Consider the following 23,211-nt stretch of genomic DNA (forward strand, 5'->3'; position numbering starts at 1 on the left):
TGTCCATCAGTGTATGTTACAGCAATACACCTCCCTTGCTAAGCCAGCAAGCCTTGAGTGCAATTGGTATTGGAATGGCCACCGCGACCATAGGTTGAGATCATACGGTAAATGGGTTCCTACGTGAGACGGGGTCCTACCTGGTCCTATTTGCAGTCTCGTACTACGGTAACTCAATCACTGCGTCCGGATGTCAACAGCCACTCACCCCTGCATCACCACCGCTATATTGCCCCGATGCCATAGCCCAAACACCACTGGTGCGTTGCCTCACAGCACATCGTACCTTGACGCCCTCCTCTCCACTACGTCACTAGCTACTGCACATGCACTGTTAAACTATCAAAGCGTTCCCTGCTGTTTATCCCTGGGACCGCGCCCAACCACCCGCTATTGCCGCTGTTGCTGCAGCCGCTGCTGCTCCTGCAGCACTGCTAGGATGGTCTGAAGCTGCTCCGGCGGCAGCTTGCCCAGCAACGCGGGAAGCTGGCCAGCAGGCAGCACGGAAAGGACTGTGTGCAGCTGCGCTGGTTGGAGCGCCGTCAGCACGGCCTGCAGATGTGCTGGCTGCAGCGCTGCCAACAGCTGCTGCACCTGTGCAGCTGACAGCGACTGCAGCAGCGACTGCAGCTGCTCCGGCTGTAGCATTGCCACCAGGCCTTGCAGCTGGGTCGGCTGTAGCATGCCGAGGAAGCCTTGCAGGAGGGCCGGCTGCAGCTGCGGCAAAGACGTCATCCCAGCCAAAGGCGTGGGAGCAGCAGCCATGGGCAGGGATACAGGCGCACCAGCTAGGGGAGTAGCTGCGGCGACGACCGCTGGCGCCACTACGGGAACAGCCGTGACGGCGCGGGGCTGCATTGGGGCCGCTCCTGCTGCGGGCGCCGTCGCCGCCGTCCATGCTGCCAGCTGTGGCAGGTGGCACACCAGCAGCCCCGCCAGCGTGGGGAAGGTCTGCTGGGATCCCGCCAGAGATGCTGCCGGAATCGCGGGTGGTGGAACCCACGTCGGCGCGGCGACCGCTCCGGCCGCCAGACCGTGCAGCACCCCAGCAGAAGCCGCTTGCTGCTGCATTTGCTTCTGTTGCTCTTCTTGCTTGAGCTGCTCGCTAAGGATTTTGAAGGCATGCAGCATTGCCACTCCATCCGGTATGTGCGGAAAGCACACCGTCAGCGCCTTGGCGACTTGGAAGCGCGTTAGCACACTGTTGGGGGGTGGGGGTGGGGTATATATGATTAGGGGCAGCCGCACACGTTCAGCAATCAGACCGCCGTAGCCACAAATCACCCAGCATGGCAGGTGCTAGTGCCAATCGCATCAATCCACGGCAGCCGCCCCGTTCCCCCACTCCACTCCACTCCGCACCTACCTGGAGCACAGAAAGTCTCCGATGTCCCAGTGCGCCTGGTGCTCCTTGAGCACGTTGCGCTGCAGCTGCTCCGCCAGCGCATCCACCTCGGACAGGGCCTTCGGGCCCAGGGGCGAAGAGGGGGGCAGGGGGTTTGCAAGGCGCAGGGGGCGGACGTTGCCGCATCGTATATGTGTTTGGCCAGAGTGCAATACGGCAGAGAGGACGTTGCAATTGGCATGCCAGCTCAGAATTTCCCCCTCACGAACGCGCGCCCACGAGCTTCACGTCCAGTAATCGCGCCAATCAGGTGACGGCACCACGCCCTCGGTACTCATGCGCACGGCGCCAAACCTGCGCCCGTACCGTGAGCGTTTCGCCGCCAGTCGCGGGCGCCGCCGTGGCCGCTGCCAGCGTGTCGCTCAGCCGCGCCGCCAGCTGCAGCCGCTGCTGCACCACCGGCACCACGTTCTGCTCGTACACGGACGCCAATGACGTGACCTCAGCCAGCTGGGCCGGCGTCAGCTGCAGCGCGCGGGCTGAGAGGGAAGCCAGGGAGCCCAAGGCAATGGGGCAGGGCGCGCATTAGGGCTGGGTACTACGCACCGTACGGTACACAGGATGATGGGGGGAAGGGTGCCGTCATGCTCATCATCAGAGCTTTCAACCCGGGGCCCCAACCCGCAGCAGGCCACACGTGTGTCGTTATGATTGCGAAGGAGACATTCGTGTGTGCGGCTTGACATCGCGCGGCGCGGCACCCACTCCCTCGTGCCCGGACCGCTCTTGCCGCGTCTCACCGCATGTCATCCAGAACGAGTCCGGAGGCCGCTCCGGCTGCCCCGTCTCGATGTTCATGTACCTGAACACACATAGGCACACGCACACGCGAACAAGGGGCAGCCCATTTTACGTGACTGCATCGGCGCTATTGCCATTACTGCGGGCTATTGGTGAAGCAACAGTATACGTGCCCCTGGGCCTGGGCCTGGGCGTACGGCAGCGCAGCCCTCCCCTTGCCATCTAGTCGTCCACGACACAGCCGCCCGCCGCCGACTGCCCGGCACCGGGCTGTACCATTCGCACATGCACTTGACACCCGCGCGCTGTGCTGCGCACTACCTACATGGACCCAAGCTTGTCATCCCGGCCAGGCCACTCCTTATCCCACGGTCGCAAGCCCTCACCCTGCGCATTTGCGACGCTCGCCGTCTCCTCCTAAGTACCGGACTCATATGCCTGGAAGGCTGCAATCCCAGTGCTGTAACCCCCCCCCCCCGCTTTGGGCCCGGGCACATACCCCACCCCCCCCCGTTTCAACACCGCCTTCTCCTCACTAGTCATGCCTGGGACGCCCTGACCCACATGCTGTGCACGAAGCAGGCGGGCGCCAGTATGCTGATCTTGTCCACGTAGGCGAGGCAGCGCTCCAGGAACACCTCCAGGCGCCCGTACGGCGCCGAGCCGGGGCCGTGCACCTCGGCTCCCGCCACCAGCACGCCCAGCTGCGGGGGCAGCAGGGCGTGTGGCAGGCGGGGGCAGCAGGGCGTGTGGCGGCGGGCAAGCCCGGAGGAAAGCGGGAAAGGTAAAGGCGGGCACGTGAAGTCGTCCCGCCCGACATGCGGCCTACCAGCCCATCCAAATGGCCCGTCGCCGTGTCATGCGCAGCCCCAGGTAACCCGCCCCCTGTCCAATGCCCAGTCTGACACACATGCACACACATCAGCACACCCATGCTTTCCTAAGACACAGGCACACACGCACGCGCGCGTTTACCTGCATGCAGATGTGTTTCCACAGCTGTCGGAACTGCTCCGGTGTCACGCGCCGCAGCTCATCCACGTCACCCGCCGTGAGCAGGGGTGGCTCGCCGTCGGGGGCGGGGCACAGCGCCAGCACCGCCACCTGCTTCGGGTGCTGGGGCGCCGCCGATGTCGCCTGCTGCTGTGCCAGCTGGTGAGAGGATTTGAGCTGGCGCTCCGTGTGCACGGACGCTGAGGACTGCTGCTTGTGTTGCTGTTGCTCCTGTCCCGGGCCTGGCCTGGGTTGCGACGTACGGGAAGGTCGCGAGCCGGATGGGCGCGGCGGCAGCTGCGGCGCGCGAGAGGCCGGTCCATGGCTGGCGCTATCACCGCCGCCAGTGCTGCGGCCACGCGCCGTGCCAGTCGCAGCAGTTGCGCCTCGCGTTGCGTCTTGCTGGCTGCCGCCGTCCACAGCGCTGCTGCTGCTGCCGCTGCAGGCTGGCAGGCTGCTGCCCGGTGGCCCTGGCGACGTACCCGCCAGCGCAGTACCCGCCCCCGCCTCGTCCCCACGGGTCTCACGCCAGGCCACACTGGCAGCTCCAGCCCCAGGCCCAGCCGAAGCTTGTGGCACCAGGACCGCCGGTTTCCCACTTTCATGTCCCGGCGCAGGCGAAGGGAGCACGCCCGCACGCCACTCGTCACGGCGCCCGTCAGTGCTATCCCGCGCATCCCCCTCCCAATCCTCCTCCGCCTCCTCCCCCTCCACCTCCTCCTCGCCCTCCTCCTGCTCGCCTTCATCCGAGGCGAAGTACGAGTCCGAGCCCTCGGACTCGCCCATAGAGCTGTAAGGCGACTCCTCGCAAGCCGCCGCTGCCGCCGCCGCCTTGTGCTGGTCAGCAGCAGCCTGGGCCGCTGCCGCCGCCGCCAGCAGCTGCGTCAGGGCGGCGGCGCTCTCGTCCCGGTACGGCACCACCCGCTCCAGGACCTACATGCGCCGCAGGTATGCATATGACAAATACCGAGGCCCCTGAAAGTATGAGCTCCCTGCCCCCCCTCCAGTTCTACACTTCTAGTCAATCCCACCTCGCTACGGCACAGGATACGGCATGCCCGCCGCCCACTGCCCAGCCCCGCTCGTTGTCCAGCTCCTCACGCCTGAAAACTGAAGCGCTCGCACCTTGAGCTTGTTCTTCAGGAACTCATTCTCCTGGTGCAGCTTTGAGAACTGGTTTGTGAGCGCCTCCAGGTGCGCCTGCAGCTCCGGCATGCGGGGCTTGCGCCTGCGGCCTCGCTTGCCGCGGGCTGGGACCGACGCCACGACACCATCAGCGCCAGGGGCCTCGGCTCTTTCAGCGACCTCAGTCTGGCCCGCTACCGATCCCAGTACTGCGCCACTCGCGGAAGCAGGGACCGCGATCTGGAAGCACGAAGGCTGCGAGGCTGCAGGAGCTGCCGCGGCGGTCACGCCTGCGGCATGGTCCTGAGCGTCTGCGCCCGCGACACCCGATTTCCCGACCAGCGGCACTGATTGCCCCGGCTGGCCAGGCTGCGTTGTGACTGCACCCCAGCCGTTGGCGGCACCCCAGCCGTTGGCGACGCCCCCTCCAGGAACCTGAGCGGCGTCGGCTGGAGGCTGGGCAGCAGGTGCGGGGGCTGCCGTGCCCTGGTCGTGCCCAGCAACCAGGATTGACGCTGCATCATCCTGAATGTCTAAATCCACATCGTTCAGGAGAAATGTAAGCCCGTGACTCGGGGACGGGTGCCCGTTAAACGCGTGCAACCAGAGTTCATCCTCCTCCGCGTCCATTCCAACCCACAATAGTTTATCCGCATGAAAGGACTTATTGAAACGAAGAACTGAAGACGAACGCTGATGAGCGTGTTCAAGCAGAAGGATGACACTAACTACGGAGGATGACACCGAGTCCTATTGCCTCGCTCAGTGCCTGACTTACAAACATAACGGGATTTACATGTATGCTACCGCAGTGCATAAGAAAGAAGAAATTTGACAGCTGTTGCCTGCCCGCCGATCTGCCGTGTCCCGCCAGTTGTCCCCCTTCCGCGCGGTCAGGCAAAGCCCAGATGCCGGGGCGCCCGGGGCGCGTCAGCCGACACGACTACGATTAAGCGCAGCGTTCAAGACTACACGGCAGGTTCACCCGCGCAACCAAGATGGGCTGGCCCGGGCGGGCCACCTTCAATGCCCCAGCAGGAAAATGTCCGACCAGTTCAAGCGACTGGCAAGGCCGGTAGTCTCCGAGCCCACTCTGCCGGTGTCTACATGCATGGTGTCGCCTCAAAGCCCAGGCCAGCTCATCATCAGTGGCAGCCAGCCCCCCGTGCCCTGTGCTAAACAGGGGAGGTGCTCCCTCCCCTGGTGCTACATGCCACCATGTCCCATCTCAGATACAGCCTGCATCTGCGTGCCGGTCAACAGCTACACTAACTTGAAGCTGTGCACAGCCGCTTGGCCGCCCGCACCCGCGCCCTAAAGAGCTGCGCCATGAGGACTGGGTGCGCGGCAGCTAGCTGCGCCACCTGCTCCTCAGGCATGTCCGCCTCCTGCTCCGCGGCGTAGTCCACAAGCCCCGTCAGCAGCTCCTCCTGCCCCTGACCCTCCGCCAGGCACGCCGCCCACACAAGGTCCGCCACGACCGCCGCCGTGGACAGGGTCGACAGCAGGTGGTCTCGCAGCAGCCCCACCGCCGTGGGCAGCAGCAGCCGGTCCGCCAACTCCAGGCAGCTGCGCGCCTGCTCCCGGGAAGCCACACGAAGCTCCCCGCCGTACATGAAGCGCAGCAGCGCCGCCAGCGCGTCCGGGTCGGTGTCCGGCATGTGCAGCTCGCACGTGTTGCTGTCGCCGAGCCCGCTGGCGAAGTGCGTGGCGAAGTAGGGGCAGCGCGCGGCCAGGATGGCGCGGTGCACGGCGAAGCTGCGCGTGCACCCAGCACCCCCAGCCGCTGCAGCAGCGCCCGCACCCGCAGCAGTCACAGTTGCAGCCGCCGTCAGCGCCCCCCGCTTCCGCTTTTTTTGCCCCTCGCTGCCGGTAGCCTTGCCTCCAGTCGTCTCACCCTGCGTTCCTGCGCCGCTGCCACCTCCACCGCTGTCCCCTTCCGCCGCGCCCGCCGCCGCTGCTGCTGTTGCAATGATGGTGAGGTCACAGGTGGGGCCGGGGTCGTCCATCCAGCAGCGCCAGGAGGTCCGCACACACGCCACCAGCGGTGGTGCAGGCAGCAGCTTGCGCGCCGCCGCTCTGCGGCCTGCTGCAGCTGCTGCTGCTGATGGCAGCCGGATAGCTGCTGCTGCTGCCGTCGTGTGGAACCGGTTGGGCAGTTGCTATCGGCGGCGCCAGATACTCTAGGTCCAGGCGGACGAGCAGCGCGGCGTCACGAGCGCGCAGGAAGCCGGACGCCAGTCTACTCAGGGGTAACAACCGCCTCCAGCCCAGGGCCTGCCCCGGTGCGAATACGCTGGGTGAATCATCTGTTGCGTAAATTGCGAGTAGAGGAGTTAAATGTTATAGACATGATCCTAACACAGGGTCGCAACTACCGTACGTGCTGCGCATCAGTGATGAGGAACCTGTGCGTGAGTACTCTGCTCTACTCGTAAGGATTTCGGGGACACTCTGACCTTCTGTGCAGAAGGAGTTTTCGGGGTTCAACCAGTTTTGCACAGTGATGTTGGACTTGGTCGGCGGCATTGGCGGCACGGCGGTGCCGTCGACATCCACAAGGGAACGCAGAAACACGGACAGGTGCGTGTGTGGCTCCTCAATTTGATGGGGGTACAACTCAAGCCGCCTTCACATCACCACATAGTAAATTACAAGAAGCGTGAGCGACTGCTGAACAAGTGCGCAGTCCAACGCAGTTACCCTGGCAAGTTAGGTTCAATCAACCGCAGCAAGGTGGGCCGTGAGCACGGACAACCGCAGCGATGCTCTGCCCCGCAAAAACACACACCGAAGACACGCACCATACATGAGCGCCCAGCTTGAAGGGCAGCGATTGCTGGGAATCGCTCAGCTTTTTGAAATCTTTTATAAGCCACTGCAAATAACATGCGTGAGCTCGGATGTGTGCGATAAAGTGACAAACACAATTTTATCGCACCTCTCGAGAGTACTTCATGAAAGCCATGCTGCGAATGGCATAAAAGCGCAGATAAAGGCTGGGTAAGCACTGAAGTGAAGGGGCAACCACCCCCAGGCCTAGATCAGCTCTAGTTCTTCTGCGTGCCCAGGAGGTGACAATACTAGGGTAGTGTCCTAGACTTCCCAGTATCCCCGTGAAAGAATTGGTGCAACTGCGTTTGAGCCCCGCACGATTGGATCCAGTGAGGATCCCACTCCCGGGGGTCACAGCCTGTCACAAGGGCACCGCAGCGGTGGCGATGCAGCCTTGGGATTGGTGGGATGCAGCCCAGGCACCGCCTTTTCCTGCAATTATCATCTCGGCTGTAGTCAGCAGTGCTTGGAACCAGGGCAACCAGCCACGCTGCGGTGGCTAAGTTGAGCGGCAGTGTGCCACAGGGCGTGAGGAACTGAGGTTGGGTTCAGGCCACATTCGTGCTACACCACAGCCGCGCGGCGTGTCCCCTGCGACTGGGGCGTTGTGCACTACTTGCGCCGTCGGCCCTGACGTGTGTGACCTATTCTGCCGGCCCCTCTGTGCACCGTGGCAAAGTCGGCCCAGGAGTAGGCGTGCACGGCCTGTGAGCTCAATGTGCAGACGCGCCATCGCCATGCAACATAACCCATTAGCAAAGCCTTAGGCCTTGGCTTTCGCTTCTGATGTTGTAGCCTCGAGACATTCCACTTAATGGCGCTACTGCTATCACTGGAGTGCACCTGAGTGCACGAAGTGCGCGATCTAGGAAGTGCTAGTTGTTTCTCTGTGTGAGTATCAACATCCCGGGGCACACACGGGTCGTCCACGCACACGCACACACGACACCCTGAATAGAAACTACCATAACCAAATAAGACGAGGCGCACCAGTGGCACCCAGCAGACTCACAGCAGCCCTGCACCCACTCTCGTATTGCCGCCCAACCGTACGCTCAATCAGTTACGGTAGCTAAAGTTACGCCACTTCCGACAGGGCCGCCACCTCTCGCTCGTCAGCCCGGAACACGCGCCTACTGGCTCTGTTGCTGTTGCGGTTGCTGCTGCTGCTGTTGCTGTTGGAACAGCGCCTGTGCGTTTTTCTGCTGCAGGCGCTGCTCTTGGGCCTGCTGGTACAGCGCCCGGCAGGCGTGCATGATTGCGACGCCGTCGGGCATGTAGGGGTAAGAAGCAGAGATGATGCGGGACACCTGCAATGGCGTCAGCACTGACCAGCACAGGAAGTCCGTTGCGTCCAGGTGCGACTGCTGCTCCCTCAGCACGTTGCGCTTCAGCTGGTCTGTCAGCGCGTCCACCGCAGTCAGGGCCTGAGGCGGCGGCGGAGGCAGGGGCACGGGCAAGCGCAGGGGCAAGGGGTGGGCTGTGTGTGAGATGAGGGTGGAGGTGCACGGTTGAGGGGATGAAGCGCAGGCTTGGTGCGGCCTGCGCACGACACCACGTGTCGCATGGCCGCATAGCTGTTGCGTCACACCCCATTGGTCGCTGCGTGCCAAGCAGGTTCACGTTGACCATCTGCGGCTGCCTCCGACCGCGCATCCACGGCGCAACACACACGCCGACACGCCTCACCGAAATGCCATGCGCGCTTTCGGTCGCCGCCGGGCCCGCCGTTGTGGTGGAGATGTGACTAGACAGCTCCGAGGCCAGCCGCGCGCGCTCCTGTAACCAACAGCCACCAAGCAGGTAGTTGTACATCAGCAGCCCTGAAACCACGACGCCCACGGCGGCTAGGCATGGCTGTGTGGCTATGCGGCCACAACTCTATCTGACCCAGACCGCATGCTCCGCGCCCCAGGGCGCTCCAACGCAGTGCAGCCCAGCGCACTTGGGGTTTGGTTCTTGTAATCCCTCTGTACCCACCTGCACGACCGGTGCCATGGACGCGTTGTGCGCCTTGGCCAGGTTCTCGATCTCCTCCAGCTGCTCGTAAGAGAAGTTGGCGTACTTGCCTGTAATGACACCGCCAATCGCAGCAATAACGTGACGCGTGCGAGGGGCTGGCAAGGGTAGGAGGAGGCAGGTGACGTACGGACAGGCCGGCGCTGGTGGGTCCATGCGGGATGTCTGTGCATGATGGCGATGACAGACGGGGAGGTTGGCAGCGCAGTGGCAGCAGCCGCACATGGAAGAGCTAGCATCAGCGACGGAAATGCTTGTGCTGCCCTTGAATCGCAGAGAGCCCACTCCAGGCCATGCAGGGCAACCGCCCCGAATCATCCCGCAAGAGCGCCACGCCATCCAGTTCTAGGGCATGGTAGGCGCCGCGTACGTAGGTGCCACGCACGAAGCCACTTACCTATGGCCATCCAGAAGCCGTCCGTGGGCCGCTCCGGCTCCATCGTCTCCGCGTTGATGTACCTGGTGGCGGGAGTGGGCGCATGTTGAGTAAACCCGGGCCCCGCCTCTTCCCGAAGCCTCTGCTTCAGACTGTGCCACATCGACGCACACACACACACACACACACACACACACACACATTCCCTGTGTGCTTTCCTAAAGCACACAGCTGTCATGCAGCTCACGCCTGTATCTCCATCAAGCGCTCGAGATCCCGCTTGGATGATCTATACATCCGCCTCCCGTAGACCCGTGCCCTCTTCGCACTCTACCGTATCGTACGGACACGCACAGCAATCATTCCGTCCAAGACTGCATCACCCGTCAGGCGCCCTGGATGCTGCTTGACCGTGCCCACGTGGCCTAGACCTAAACACTTGCCTCCCGTACCCACATCCCCGCACCCAGCCGTGCACCCAGCAGGGGTGCATCTGCAGCCCTGGCGGCGGCACTCACATGCTCTGGAACCAGCACTGCGGGCTGAGCAGTGTGATGCGGTCCATGTAGTCCATCATGCGGCCTATGTAGCGATCCAGGCGGGCGGCGTGCGGGCTGCCAGGGCCCAGAGCCTCCGCAGCCGCCACCATCACGCTGGTCTGCGGCGCGGGGGACAGCAGGTGCGCGGGTGAGAGCCCGAGGCAGCATACATGCACGCGGTGCTCTGTGGGTTGGTTTGTGGGCAACCAGTGCCGTGTGTGGACATGGTGGGCATGTTGCTCGCACGTGCACAAGCTGCGCCCGTTTCGTGGCGGGGAGGGGGCTCCACTCGTGGGCTCCAATCATGACGCACGTCAAATACAAGGGGCGCGGCGCGCTCACCTTCAGCGTTACGTGCCTCCACAGCGCCAGGAACTCCTTAACGCCCGTGCGCTTCAGCTCCTCAATGGCCGCCGGCGACATGGCTGGGATGTCGCCGTCAGGCCCCGGGCACAGCTCCAAAATGAGCAGCTGCGACGGTGCCGCCCCCCCTCCGTCATCGCGCGTTCCTGCCGCGGGCTCGGCAAGCGCTGACGTCGAAGCCGCGGTTGGCAGCGCCACACCGTTCCCTCCTATGCCGCCGCCTGGCAGACCTGCGCGGGCAAGCCCCGTGGCCGCAGCGCCGGCAGAGGCGCCCGATTCGGAGGACAGAGGACTGCTGCCCGGCGGGCCGTGACCCTTAGGCGCGGCATCTGCCACTACAGGGCCTGTGCCGTTGTTGCCTGAAGGGCTGGGCACGGCGGCGGGACGTGGCATGCCGTGGTCCGTCTCGGCCTGCCCTGCCGCCGCCGCTGCCTGCTGCTGTGGCTGCTGGCCATTGAATTTCACTGACGCCAGGAAGTCCAGACTGACCTGGCGGTTCGGCACAAGCTTTTCCAGCGCCTGCGGACGGCGACAGCGACACACCGTATGGGTAAGCGCATCCGTGACCGTCCAGTCGTGGCCGCGAAGCAGCAGCGCGTTGCAGCCTACCAGACTCTTCGCCGAAGGCGTGAAGATCAATGCATCAGCCACGGCCCTTCAATCTTCTTACCTTCAGTTTGGACTTGAGGAATATATTCTCGGAGCTCAAACGCTCGAACTGCTGGCTCAAGCTGTCAAGCTGAGACTGCAGGTCGGGGAGCCGGGGCTTGGGCTTGCGCCCGCGCCGGCTGCCACTGGCGGCGCCTGCAACTTGCGCCTGAGGCTGCGCTCCCATACTCCACCCGTGGGACCCGGCGGTCATTGCGTGCTGAGCGCTGCCGCCAGAGGCGTACATGCCGCGCGGCGAGTCGCCGCTGATACGCTGAAAGGCAGCTGCGTCGCTGAAGCCATACCCGTTAGTGCTGGTCTGGACGTGCGCCGACCCCGTGCCACCGCTGCTGACACGATGGAGGTATGGGTTGGTTGCGAGCGCGGGCGCCCCGCTGTTGCCAGCGCCGGCGGCGGCGGCCGCTCCTGCTGGGGGGTGGCTGTGCGGCGGGGCCGCTGTTGGCACACCTCCTGCCCCTGGTCCGTTGCCATACTGCTGCGGAAAGCCCGCACCCGAGAACCCCAGCGCAGTTCCAGGAAAAAACTGCATGGCGGCACCCGCTTGATCAAGCCCCGAGTGTATCTGCGGCGCGGCCACCAGCGAGCCGTGGCGCCCCAGGAGGTCCAGTGGGGCACCAGTGCCCGCCGATGACGTTTCCCCGCACTGCATCGCGCTGCTCCCGCTGGTGCACGTGTCGGCGCATTTGCTGGACTCTTCTTCGTTGCAGAAATCTTCTAGCAGCGATGTGATTCCAGACCTCGGCGAAAACACAGGTGCCACATTGTCGGTGCCCTGAGCGACTTCCATTCTAGAGTTCTGTCTTCAAAACATCGCGGTGATCCCGCTTAAGAAGTGTTAGGGTGGCTCAGCAATAGAAGGTGAGCGAAGAAGCACCACTGACGTTGAGACACTGTGGAGCTTTAGTTCAGGTAATCTAATCAGAAATCAATTGTAACTGGGATTTGTGGGAAGAAAGTGGGTCGCGCTGCGAACTGTCAACTCCGTGCGAGTTTACCTGAAATTCAGGAGCCTCCTCCGCTCCTCCAGCGTAAAATACATGAAAACCTCGATTGGTTTATGCTGTTCACAATGCAACACAATACATCCGCGCAAAAAAGGGGGCGACTCTTCGTGCAGACGGTTGGCGCACCCGACAGTAGAACCTGTCGTCTCCTTCCAGAGGTCGGCAAACGCAGTTTTTCTGCTCTGGGTCCGGACTGATTTCGGTAAACCCCAAACGGGGGGACTGGGGGGTGCCCCCCCAGCCGGGGGTCCGGGGGCGGGAGCCCCCGGAAAAATTTTGCGAATTGGTGCTCAAATTGTAGCATTTCGCAAGGGCATTCAAGGGCATCAGTGCTTACATGTGATTCTCTGCACGGGGGAGAGCCACTCTCCCTCGAGGCTGCAGTCTTGCACTGCTACTCTGTCTCTCTCACAGCCAGCCACAGCCCGCCAAGGCTAATGTAACAAATTGATTTCCTTTGCATCCCTTGCCCTATACCATCAACGGCCAAGACTATTGTCACTCCCACAACGCCACGCCAGCTTCCATCACACCACACTGCGCTGCACACGGCTAAATTGTGGCTTGCACAGCTGGTTCTCTTTGTGCCTACCCATCAATAGAAGGATTACAGCGAGTGCGGAGGCAACTACTAGCAGCGAAACGAGGTAGTCAATCATGTTTCGGGCCCGTTTCCGCGGGCCCTTCGGGCCCCACATGTGGCTTCTAGAGCGGTTTCGGTAGTGTAGGGACCCAGAGCGGTTGACTATTTTCGATTTCGGTAGCGGGTATTCCTGAGGGACCCAGAGGACCCGGAGCCCATGCCGACCTCTGTCTCCTTCACTCTTGCACTGGTGACATACGGTACTTCATCCGCCGGTAGATACCGCAAACCACATAGCCCTTGCTACAGAAAATTTAGGCACGTCCTGCAATGAGCCGCTGGTGCAGCTTGTCGACTGCAGGTGCCAGGCGCCCTGAGGACTCTGGCTCGAAGCTCCGAACCTCCTCCGGTGCACACGCCAGCAACAATCCGCACACCTCTTCCGCCTGTTGACGCACCTCCTTACGCCCCGCATCATCCGCCTCTGCTGCGCCCGCCCAAGCCCCGTCCGGCTTGCCGTCCGCCCACACCAGCACCAGCAGCAGGTGCCGCCACAGCGCCGCCGCGTGCGCCGGCACCCGCGGCCACGTGGCGCGCAGCACTGCTCCCAGCAGCGCCAGCGCCTGCACCCGGGTGCTGGCATCGGGCGCGTGCAGCCACTCCAGCAGCAGCGGCATGAGGCGGGACAGGTAGCGGCAGGTGGTGAGCCCCATACAGGACACCAGGCAGGCGGCGGACGGCATGAAGGCCAGCCGCCGGGCGGCCACGTGCGCGCTGCGCTCCGCCTCCGTCAGCAGGGTGCAGGCCAACGCGTGGTAGCCGGGGGCGCGGGGGTCCTTGCCCTGGAGGCGTTGCAACGGGGACAAATTTGGGGAGTGAGTTAGTGCCATGTGTGGTTGCGAAGATCCAGGTAGATAGGGTGCCGAGCTGGGTGGTGAGCAGCAGGTGGGCACTGCGCAGCAGTGGGGCGCTCACCTCGATGCGGTGTGTGAGCGCCACCGCGGCGGGGCAGGCTAGGGGCCACAGCTGCTCGCTGCAGCCGGTCACCAGGCGCCGCGCTGCGTCCAACAGCAGGTCGCGCTGCCACTGCAGGTCTGGGGGGGATAGGATATTCCAAAACCCAATAAGGGGACAGCCGTGCATGGAAGTTGAGTGAGGGGCAGAGCTTGGGGAAGTACGGGAATTGTGCGTATTATCGACGCAACGTACCAGTAATGAGTATCACCATAACTCAAGGACGCCGTCGCCATTACACAACAGTTACGCACAACAAAGTCATGCGATCTGCAGTTCCGCAAGCCAAACCCCAATGGCACACGCCGCAAACACCCACCCGCCGCCAGGCACTCCGTCGCCACTGCGTGCAGCGTCGCCACACCGTACGCCGCCACGCCTGGCGAGGGGTCGTCACAGGCGGCCAGCAGCAGCGGCAGCGCCAGCCGCAGCGCCTCGCTGGAGAAGGGGTGGCGGCAGCGCAGCAGCAGCCATGCCAGGCGCCGCGCCGCCAGCGCACGGGTGAACGTGTCTGCATTACGGCATCAACAGGCAACCGGGAGGGATTGGGGTTTGCTCTCTGCAGCACGACGGCAATCAATAAAGGTCGTAGGCGCAGGTGCGAACAGCCAACAGGCATTGCTTGTGAAGCGTCTCACCTGGTCCCGAGTAAGGCTTGATGGGGCCTTCCTCCAGCGCCTGCGGGGCGACGGCATTGCTGTGTGAGCCCTTCAACTCCTCCGAGCTCCAGAACGGACGCGTGCCACAACTCGTACTCTCGTGTCGTACTCTCCTAGCTTACGAGGCATGGTCCCTCCTGAGGTTTTGCCAACCCGGTCCCTCACCTGCACGTGCTTCTGCACCACCACCGGCCCAATCACGTCGCGCATTAGCGCCGCGCCGCAGCCCAGCAGCAGCTCCTGCTGCGCCACCGCCTCCGCAGACAGCAGACCCAGAGAGCCCCCACCAGTTGCAGCTGTGCCCCCCAAGCCGGCCCCAGCACCGCCTGCTCCAATGGCCCCAGCAGACGCGGCAGCACGCAGCGCACGAGCCGGCGAGGGCAGAACGCGCGTCATGCGCGAGAGCAGGACGAAGAGCTGATATGCGGCTGCGGCCGCAGGGCCGGTCGGCGACGCCCAAGGCGTGTGTACTTCAGTCGGGGGTGGCGGCAGGCCGGGGCCGGGTACATGACTGCTGCCCGCCGCCATGCCCGCGGTCTCGCAGGGCGCGTAGGTTGCAATCAGGACAACTAAGCCATTGAGCAGCGGGCCCTGTTGATCCCGCCAAGCCTCGGACGCCTGGTAGGAAAAGGTCGCGCGACGAGTGCGGAGGTAAGGTAGATTGGCCGATGCTGTACATGCGCGGGGAGAGCGGTCCCAGCAGGATAAGTCTGGATCGCGATGAGGTAGACAAGCGGCTAGCCAGTGCGGGGGCAGTTACCCCGCGCACCCCGTCTGACCTGCAGGTGCGGTGAGGGCGCGGCAGCCGGTGCCGGTGAGGCGGGCTCACTGACCTCCTCGATGAACACCTGCACGGCAGAGTTGTACGAACGCACGGCAAATACACATACGGTTGTGCACACCGAAGAGACTGTAGCGCGTTGCTAAAGCCAAAGGGGAGTGTCATCTGTGTGTGAGAGCGCAAGGAAGCGTGTGCATATGTGTTATCAAGGGACGAAGTGAAGCTCTGTGTCGTGCGTGGATTAAACCCGCACCTGACCATATGCGCATTTGTACCTGCATCCGGCGACCCGAGCCAAACGGTGCGTTGTCGCGCCCCACGTCGTGTGGGTCCTCCCGCCGCCGCGTCGTCGACTGCCCCGGCTGCCCACCGAATCCGCTGGCTGCAGCATCGCCACCACCAGTGCCCGCCACCATGCTCCCGCCCTGCGCCGTCTCCTCAGCCCTAGAGGAACCAGCGACCGAGTACAGCAGCGGGACTGGGAGGGCGGGTAGTAGCGCTGCCACCACCGCCAGACCTGCCCCGATCGCAAGCTCCGACTGCCGCGCCAGTGCAGCGTTGGGTCCTGAGGCATGCGGGAGGATGCAACAGAGCATTAAAGCTCACACTTAAGTTTCAAATGCGCCTAAGAGCCTGCCATACTATACGCCTACCCACAGTATTCAGTCTGCCAAGTCCCTCACCAACTCACCTAAGGGCGTCACAGGCGCGCCGCCGGCTTCCGCAAACAGGTGCTGATCGGGATCCTGCACGCAAAACACGGAACCATCCGCTAAAATGGTTCTTTTCTTGCAGCACGCCAACAGCAGCGAGCCGCATGCCCTGTGATCGCGTGCCCGCGGCCGCAGCTGGCCAATAAACTCCTGCCGTCTCCGACGCACCTGCAGTAGCGCGCCCAGCCGCCGCAGTAGCCGCGCCAGCCGCACCGCCGCTGCCAGCGCCTCCACCGACACATCGGCACCGCTGACTGCGCGGAGGCAGTCCGGCGCGCTAGCCGCCACCGCCGCCGCCACCAGCAGCACACTGGCCCGACTCGCGAGCGGGGCAGCCGTGGCAGCAGCAGAAGACGATGACGGCAGTTGAGGCGCCAGCGGCGCAGACTCTGCTTTGCTCACGAGCGCCTGTGGGTATCAATACGAAGCAGGATCTGAGCGAGTCACCCGCCAGTAGTGCTAGCTGTCCAGCCCACCGCTTCGACATGCACGGACGGTTCGGCGCAACTCCACAGATACGGAGTACGCGCGCATCCCACGCCACCCACACCCACCTCCAGGACTGACAGCACGTCGCCGGCACCCAGCATTCGCCCGACCGCCACGCATATTGACCTCACGCTGCGGGTCACCGCCAGGGCCTCTTGCGCCTCTGCCTCCACCTCCACCTCCGCTGCCACTGACTTCCCATCAGCCGCGCAAGCCGTGGGCCCCTGAAACTGGCTGCTGTATGTCCCTGGCAGCAGTACTGAGTACCAGCGCTGCTGCAAGGTCTCATCCGCGTCGCCCAATGTGCCTGGTGTGTCAGCAGCAACGGGGGCATCAGCTGCACCCCGGCGGCAGCCCGGCCCGTACCGGCCGATTGCGTCGGTCATGCAGGCGGCTGCCGCTGTCAGCAGCCGCTGCGCCACCTCCAACCGCCCGACCGGCATCTCAGCGGGTGTGCCTGCAGTCCCAGCAGCTTCTGACCCGGCCGCAGTAACCTCACGTGCCGGAGTACCACCCCGCCCTCCATCGTCGTCGGGCAACAGCCCAATGGAGGACCCCAGCGCAGCTTCCAACGCCGCCGCGCCCGCCACCGCACGCGCCACGTCCGCAATACCGTACGCAGCCAGGGGCCCCTCGGGGTCGTCCTCGCCCGCAGCCGCCCGCAGCAGCTGCGCCGCCAGCAGCCGCACAGCCGCGCGCCACCAGGGCTGGTGGCAGTGGTGCCGCGCAAAGTCCAGGGCAGCCTCCCAGACCTGCAGCACGCAAGGGATTGGGATGAGCATCCAGGCCCAGAGAAAGCATTGGGGCCTGAAGCGCAAAACAAGACATGGAGAGTTGCTGCTTGTGCACGTTGCCGCACCTCTGTAGAGCTCCCAGCTACGTGTACTGGGGGAGCAGCGGATGCTGCATGCACAGCCCACGGGGCGGCCTTAGCTGCTGCAGTCAGCACGCCCTCAACCACACGACGCCACTCCTTGGCACCCGCCAGCTCGCCACCAGCGCCAGCGCCAGCGCCAGCGCCAGCGCCAGCACCAGCACCAGCACCAGCACCAGCACCAGCACCAGCACCAGCACTGCCAGATTGCTCCCCGGTGCCGACCGCACAACCCAGCAGTGCATCCGCTGCCCGCAGTGCCGCCGACCTCACGTCCACATCCGTATCCCAGGGGGCCACGTTGCCAGCGAGCTCTTGCACCACCACCCAAAGGCCCACGTCCGCGGCAGGAGCTGCCACGCTTGGGAAGGCAGCTGATTCACGTGCACGGCCCACCGGGGAGCGGTGCAGCAGTAGTAGCAGGTCTGACAGCAGGCACACAGCGGCCCTGCGCATGGCGCCCGACCGCGACCTGAGGCCTGAGGGGCCCTGGAGATGTGCGGATGGGAATGCATTACCTTCAGCGCAGGAAAGCAAGCCTCTTGACGTACGGCTTGCAGGAGCTGGATGGCTGTCAATCGCCCCAAAGACCCATCATCGTGGCCTGTTCCTTCTCCCCTCCCGTACAGTCCCCACCTTGAGACTGAGCCATAACGGCAGCAGTTGTGGCAGGGATGCCCCTGCGGCCCCACTCCTCGCCCCCCTGCTCAGCCTCCGCATCGCCTCAAGCACCCGCTGCTGCGCCGTCAACCAGTTGAGGCCTGCACCTGGCTGTTCAGACAGGTGATGACAGCATGCTGCGCCGCCGGGACCCAGCGTCAGCTGTGCCGCCGCCACTACTGCTGCACAGCATGCGGCTGTCAGCGGGCCCTCCTCATAACTGTCAGCACAGCTGCCTGGCACGGCAGCGTCCGTCGTGGGCACCCAGACTACATGCTCAACCACTGACTTCAGCAGCTGTGCGGCATCTGCGGCCAGCTGACTCTGCTGCTCGAGTAGCGCGGCCTGTCTCTCGGCACCACCCAGCCCCTCCACGAGCTTCGGCCACACGGGGCCAAGCAGAGCCAAGGCCTGCTCAGCAGCTGTATGCAGCTGCGTTTGTGATACGGTTTGGCCTTCTACCTTGAAGGCGGAAATTTGCGCGAGCAACGCAGCGATCTGTCCCGACGTTTCGCGCGCAGCATCGGCGCGAGCGCCCGCATCTTCTAAGCATACTAATGATGCGACCATATTTAAAGCTGCTTACATCAGGTTTTGAGTCGCCTAGCGCGTGTCTATAGGGCGGTGTGCACTGTATGCTTGCCTGTATTGCATGTATTGGGTTTCGAATAATACAATATGCCGGTAACAAACTGACAAGTGTGCGTTTGGCAGTGCGCGGGCAGCTTGCGTTTTTCATGTGTGTCATGTTTTCCTGCCGCGACCAGCCCTTACACCTCGCCTCTACGACAGGCTGAGCAATTGCGATGTCTCCACTACAGCCCATGCCAGCTAGCTACACCGAACCCTTAAGGGCACTCCACTACTGGAGCCCACTGACGTCAGCATGACGCCGACATGTGGCATGTCGCTGCCAAAGTCCCGCGACCCGCTCAGCGAGTACCCAGAGTTATCTGCGGGACTTTGTGAATATCCTCAGCGGGTGGCACTGTCATATGCGCGGGGCCATCGGTTTATACAGCCTTCCCTGGCACTTGGAATCGTCTGGCTCCTCGGCTGGCTCTTCGCATCTACGCCTCAACGCTCCGCATAACCCCAGCCGACTGTTCAGCTAGCTGTGTTGCAAAGCACTTGTGCTGGTGGTAGTGTTGGCAACAATATATGCCCCACTGGCAACAACAGCCCGGTCGGCGCGTACGGCGTACGGCTCAATCAGCCCAGTCGCGCACCAGGTCAATCAACCCAGTCGCGCAGCATCCCCGCCGCAGGCCCCCGCCCCTTTAACATAAAGTACAAACTACAAGAGACTTACAACCACATAAAAGCAAACCTTTCCACGACTACTTGCGTAAGCAATAGCACTTGACCCTACAACAGAATCGCGATGTCGACCCGGCTTACACTGCGGCGAATCGAGTCGGCCCACAGCTCTGCACGAGGGCTCCATCACCTGCTTCCACCAGTGCACACCGTATGTAGCGCACCACACTCGCCACGGGGTAGCTCCTGCGGCCCGCTTCAAGCGGCTGCTTCGGCTTCCTTTTCAGCTTCCTTTGGCGTTGGCGCCCCAGTGCTGGAATCTGCACCTGCATCGCCAGCAGAGACCTTCCTTAGCCGATACGCGCTGGGCAAGACCCTTGGGCAGGTGAGCCGATTCTCTTCGGCGGGGCCAGGACCCTAAGGTCTTCGAGCGACGCCGCATCAATTATGCGTTTGGACGCTAGCCGATGGCTGATCGTATAGACCCACCTGGTTGCGACCTTGCCACTTTGGCTTCGTCGCAGGGGGCCTATGGAATGGTGCACACCGCTCTCAACAAAGCGACAGGTGCGCCTTTGGAAAGGCTGGATGAATGCATTGCTGTGCATAGGGTCTGAGACACCTGTGGCAGCCCTAGGAGCGCTATGGCTCTTGACAGCCCCGTCGGGCGTTTGCTGCAGGCGAGGAGGTGGCTGTCAAAGTCGTCGCGAAACAGCGTAACGCAGGTCGCAACCAGCGTGGATCATTGCACCGGGAGGTAAGGCGACGGCGAGAGCAAGGGCTCTTTCAGCATGAGACCTAGTTCGGGCGTTGCTGGTCGCTGACCCGGTGATTGCAGGACCTAACGAATCTGTCGCATGATAATTCGTCACAGGCACAACTCTGGAAGCGGGCTTGCGTTGCTTCACGGCAAGCGTGCCAGTTCTTCGCCATCGAGGAAGACGCCGTCAACTACTACATCATCTCGGAGAAGTGCGACGGTGGTAGCCTGCAGCAGATGCTGGACGCGCGCGGATCGCTCAAAGAGGAAGAGCTGTCACAGGTCGCATGGTGAGCTGACACACGAACACCTGGGGCGGGCATGGGCATCAGGGCATCCGTTCTACATCAGGAATGTCGATCATAAGAGCCACGACGGTTGTGGGCCATCGTCCGTCGTCCGTCTTCGCTCGGGCTTGCTCTGACCTTTGGTCTCCCTGACGTCAGCTAGCGCGGCATCGGCAGGCTTTAGCTGTGGCCTCCGCGCGCCTTCCCTGACCGTGGCCCGGCATACTGCCTGGCTAGTGACATACACGATATGCACTAGCGTGTAACGGCATGCATAGCACACGGCCCAACGCCCTAGGTGTACCCCAAAGGTGCCCAGTGCTCTCCCCACACGCGCTCCACGCGCCCGCACCAAGCCCGCTGTCACAAGAGCCACTGACACGTCTCGATACCCCACCCCCTCCCCAGGTGCGTGCTGTCCTTCCTGGGCGACTTGCACAAGTCGGGCATCTACTACGGCGACTTGAAGCCTGGCAACGTCATCCTCAAGGACGAGTACCCCTGCACCTCGGGGGCGCTGGGCAGCTGCCTCAACGTGCGCGTGGTGGACTTCGGCTGCAGCCAGCTGGTGTCCACCTCGGAGGCGGCGCCACTGCGCGGCCTGGCCGGCTCGCCGCTGTTCCTGGCGCCCGAGATCCTGAAGGGCAGCTACGGCCTGCCCGCGGACATGTGGTGCGTGTGGGGAGCTGGCATGGGTTGGGGCGGGAGGCGTGGGTCCAGCCGGCGGGTGGCGAAGATGAGAATGGTGCACTGCGAGTCTCCGTGTTTTGCTGCTTCGTGCACTCTTTCCCGCCTCTTCCTCCCGCCTCACCACCGACGACGTCAACCACTGCCACCACCATCGCCATCACCACCATTACCGCGCAGGGCGCTGGGTGTGAGCATGTACATGCTGCTGTGCGGCAAGCTGCCGTTCTGGCTGGAGAGCGTGCCGCAGCTGGAGCAGCTGGACATGGACAGCATCAACCTGGGCATCATGTACAACCCGGTGCTGTTCGCGGGCGCGCAGTGGAAGGGCGTCAGCGAGCAGCTGAAGGACCTCATCTGCGGCCTGCTGGAGAAGGACCCCGCGCGGCGCCTCACCGCGGCGCAGGCCATGGAGCACCCCTGGTTCGCCGCGGCCAAGGAGACGTGCGCCGTGGACGTCTGAGCACCGGCGGCTGCGCCCGCTGCCGCTGCCCAGCAACAATGCCCTGGCCCTGTCAGCGGGGGCGGGACGCGTGGCGGCAGCGGAGGGCAAGCGGAGGGGAGCGCGAGAAGCCAGGGCTGGGGCGCGCGCAGCTTAAAGGCTGTCGCTGGCGGTGCGCAACGGCAGCGCTTCGCGGCTGGTTGAGCGGCTGGTATGAGCTACGGAGGATGAAAGCGACCGGGTGCAACAGCAGCGAGGGACTAGAGAGACTCAAGACCAGCCACAGGACGGTATCGTTGGCTGTGTTATTGTGCTGCACTTAAATACACGTACTGAATCGAATCGGGAGCGGGTGTGAAGCTAGGCACACGTTGTACAAGTTTATTCGAACTAGTGGCTCTATTTGTTTCGGACTCTGCTTATGCATGGGTCTACGCTGCATCCATGCCCTCATCCCTAACGCGTGGAACGTCCAGTCGTACACGGGAGGCGGCCCTATCGAGGCCTTGCGTTTCATGGAGCGGCTGTCACTGGCATGCGGGGAGCATAGGCGGGATGACGGGAAGAGCGAGCTGGAGAGAGCGACAGCGGCCAGCCGATGGCGGCGCGTGAGGCGCCCTGGCCGTGCGAGTTGTGGCAGATTGCCGCGCTCCTGGGGAAGCATTGAAGGGACCCTGGTGTGACAGTGGACGAGCTTCTTGCATGTAGTATAGTCGGGCGGCGGTTGACGCCCGTGGCGTGGGCCTGGCCTTGGGCAAGCAATCCAAGTTCTGGAAAGCGCAGTCCAAGCCATAATCAAGTGCCAACTGCGAATGAGATGATGTGACTTATTCCAAGCCTGTGTACCTTGTACTATTTGCCGGCCTGTCGGTACCATGATAATAGCGTTGAGTGAAGCGTTAAATCTTTACGCGATGCAATTGTCGCTGTGATTGTCTCATGGAGTGGGAGACGCCCACGATGGCGCCCCGATGTTGCACAGGGTGACGGGGCGCACCATCGATGTGGTTTATTGACGGAGGGCAAGCAGTGACCCCTGAGATGAAGCGAGATGGTATTAGGCGTGAGACTGAGCACGTCTGCCGGACAGTTTGTCGGATGTTATAGTATGTTCAGCGGGAGAGGGGTTAGGAGGGTCAGGTGGCAATGTGCTGGAAAGAATGACACACGCGGGGATGACCACTTCACGGTCCCTCGACGAGAGTTCATAGCGCTTGCTTTGAAAGAGTGTGAAGCAAAGGTGCAGATGAACCCGTAGGTTGCTGCGTTGGGCCGAGGATACCATACCATCGTTTTTGTCTTATAGCCTTCGCCGGAAGAACCACCCAACATCTACGTATGGGGCGGCCCGGCGTGTTATGTCTCGGCGTTCTGTGTATCCAGGATGCCAGCTGAAGGCTGACGGTGTGGCGCTTGGTCCAGCGGGCACGTGACGAGGCATGTTCACCATGTGGGTGATGCCCGCTGGCTTTCGATTCGACTAGGCTGACTGAGTTTCGTGGCGCACTTGTCCCGACCTAGATAGGGTGGAGATGAAGGACTGCCGGAGGTGAAGAGTGCATTACGGACAAACGAAACATTGCGCCAAAAGACGCGCTTCATTTATTGGGTTTCGTGCGAAGCGTTTGATAGCTTTAGCGATATGTTTGCAGCGAAGTTGTTGCGCAGTGGGTGGCACAGGAGACGCAAACAGTTGTACCTGATACCCTGCCCTAAAGACATTTGTGGCGGCGCTGAGGAGGGGACATGTCAGTGTGTGTCCCAGTGAGGCCTGTTTCCCATGTCGTCGGACAGGAAGGAGGGGAGCGGTGGAGGCTACCGTATGCACCCCCGCTTGCCACCGCTATCTGGTGACTGCAAGTGCAAGCGCTTGGTCCCATCATCACCGCATGTGTAACTACAGCAACAACACGCTGCATGGCGCACGGTCATG

General features: G+C 63.0%; 5 protein-coding genes across 5 annotated transcripts; 1 reads left to right on the plus strand and 4 right to left on the minus strand.

Annotated features, from left to right (window-relative positions):
* Window positions 1-4: 4 nt before the first annotated feature.
* Window positions 5-4,996, minus strand: CHLRE_01g048450v5 (uncharacterized protein). The gene is made up of 7 exons (XM_043058921.1): window positions 4,265-4,996; window positions 3,122-4,072; window positions 2,711-2,850; window positions 2,146-2,207; window positions 1,712-1,884; window positions 1,367-1,464; window positions 5-1,201 (listed from the first exon to the last, which is right to left on the minus strand). Exons 1-7 carry the CDS (start codon window positions 4,892-4,894, stop codon window positions 391-393), a joined length of 2,865 nt encoding a protein of 954 aa, XP_042928835.1. The 5' UTR covers window positions 4,895-4,996; the 3' UTR covers window positions 5-390.
* Window positions 4,997-5,044: 48 nt separating this feature from the next.
* On the minus strand, window positions 5,045-7,366 carry CHLRE_01g048501v5 (uncharacterized protein). Its single transcript, XM_043058922.1, has 5 exons — window positions 7,206-7,366; window positions 7,069-7,142; window positions 6,724-6,893; window positions 6,460-6,573; window positions 5,045-6,395 (listed from the first exon to the last, which is right to left on the minus strand). Exons 1-5 carry the CDS (start codon window positions 7,230-7,232, stop codon window positions 5,533-5,535), a joined length of 1,248 nt encoding a protein of 415 aa, XP_042928836.1. The 5' UTR covers window positions 7,233-7,366; the 3' UTR covers window positions 5,045-5,532.
* A 288-nt stretch (window positions 7,367-7,654) lies between these two features.
* CHLRE_01g048550v5 (uncharacterized protein) lies at window positions 7,655-12,116 on the minus strand. Its single transcript, XM_043058923.1, has 7 exons — window positions 11,067-12,116; window positions 10,376-10,915; window positions 10,013-10,152; window positions 9,516-9,577; window positions 9,080-9,168; window positions 8,789-8,878; window positions 7,655-8,526 (listed from the first exon to the last, which is right to left on the minus strand). The coding sequence occupies exons 1-7, from the start codon at window positions 11,712-11,714 to the stop codon at window positions 8,233-8,235; spliced, it is 1,863 nt and encodes a 620-aa protein (XP_042928837.1). The 5' UTR covers window positions 11,715-12,116; the 3' UTR covers window positions 7,655-8,232.
* A 274-nt stretch (window positions 12,117-12,390) lies between these two features.
* Window positions 12,391-18,976, minus strand: CHLRE_01g048600v5 (uncharacterized protein). The gene is made up of 12 exons (XM_043058924.1): window positions 17,819-18,976; window positions 17,168-17,671; window positions 16,374-17,060; window positions 15,988-16,227; window positions 15,798-15,852; window positions 15,382-15,671; window positions 15,105-15,173; window positions 14,491-14,943; window positions 14,305-14,344; window positions 13,986-14,177; window positions 13,628-13,746; window positions 12,391-13,494 (listed from the first exon to the last, which is right to left on the minus strand). The coding sequence occupies exons 1-12, from the start codon at window positions 18,410-18,412 to the stop codon at window positions 12,967-12,969; spliced, it is 3,771 nt and encodes a 1,256-aa protein (XP_042928838.1). The 5' UTR covers window positions 18,413-18,976; the 3' UTR covers window positions 12,391-12,966.
* A 150-nt stretch (window positions 18,977-19,126) lies between these two features.
* On the plus strand, window positions 19,127-23,187 carry CHLRE_01g048650v5 (uncharacterized protein). The gene is made up of 6 exons (XM_043058925.1): window positions 19,127-19,487; window positions 19,627-19,669; window positions 19,783-19,859; window positions 19,977-20,152; window positions 20,558-20,821; window positions 21,017-23,187. The coding sequence occupies exons 1-6, from the start codon at window positions 19,227-19,229 to the stop codon at window positions 21,297-21,299; spliced, it is 1,104 nt and encodes a 367-aa protein (XP_042928839.1). The 5' UTR covers window positions 19,127-19,226; the 3' UTR covers window positions 21,300-23,187.
* Window positions 23,188-23,211: the final 24 nt, after the last annotated feature.

This window comes from Chlamydomonas reinhardtii, chromosome 1 (assembly GCF_000002595.2).
Source record: "Chlamydomonas reinhardtii strain CC-503 cw92 mt+ chromosome 1, whole genome shotgun sequence".
NCBI lineage: Eukaryota > Viridiplantae > Chlorophyta > Chlorophyceae > Chlamydomonadales > Chlamydomonadaceae > Chlamydomonas > Chlamydomonas reinhardtii.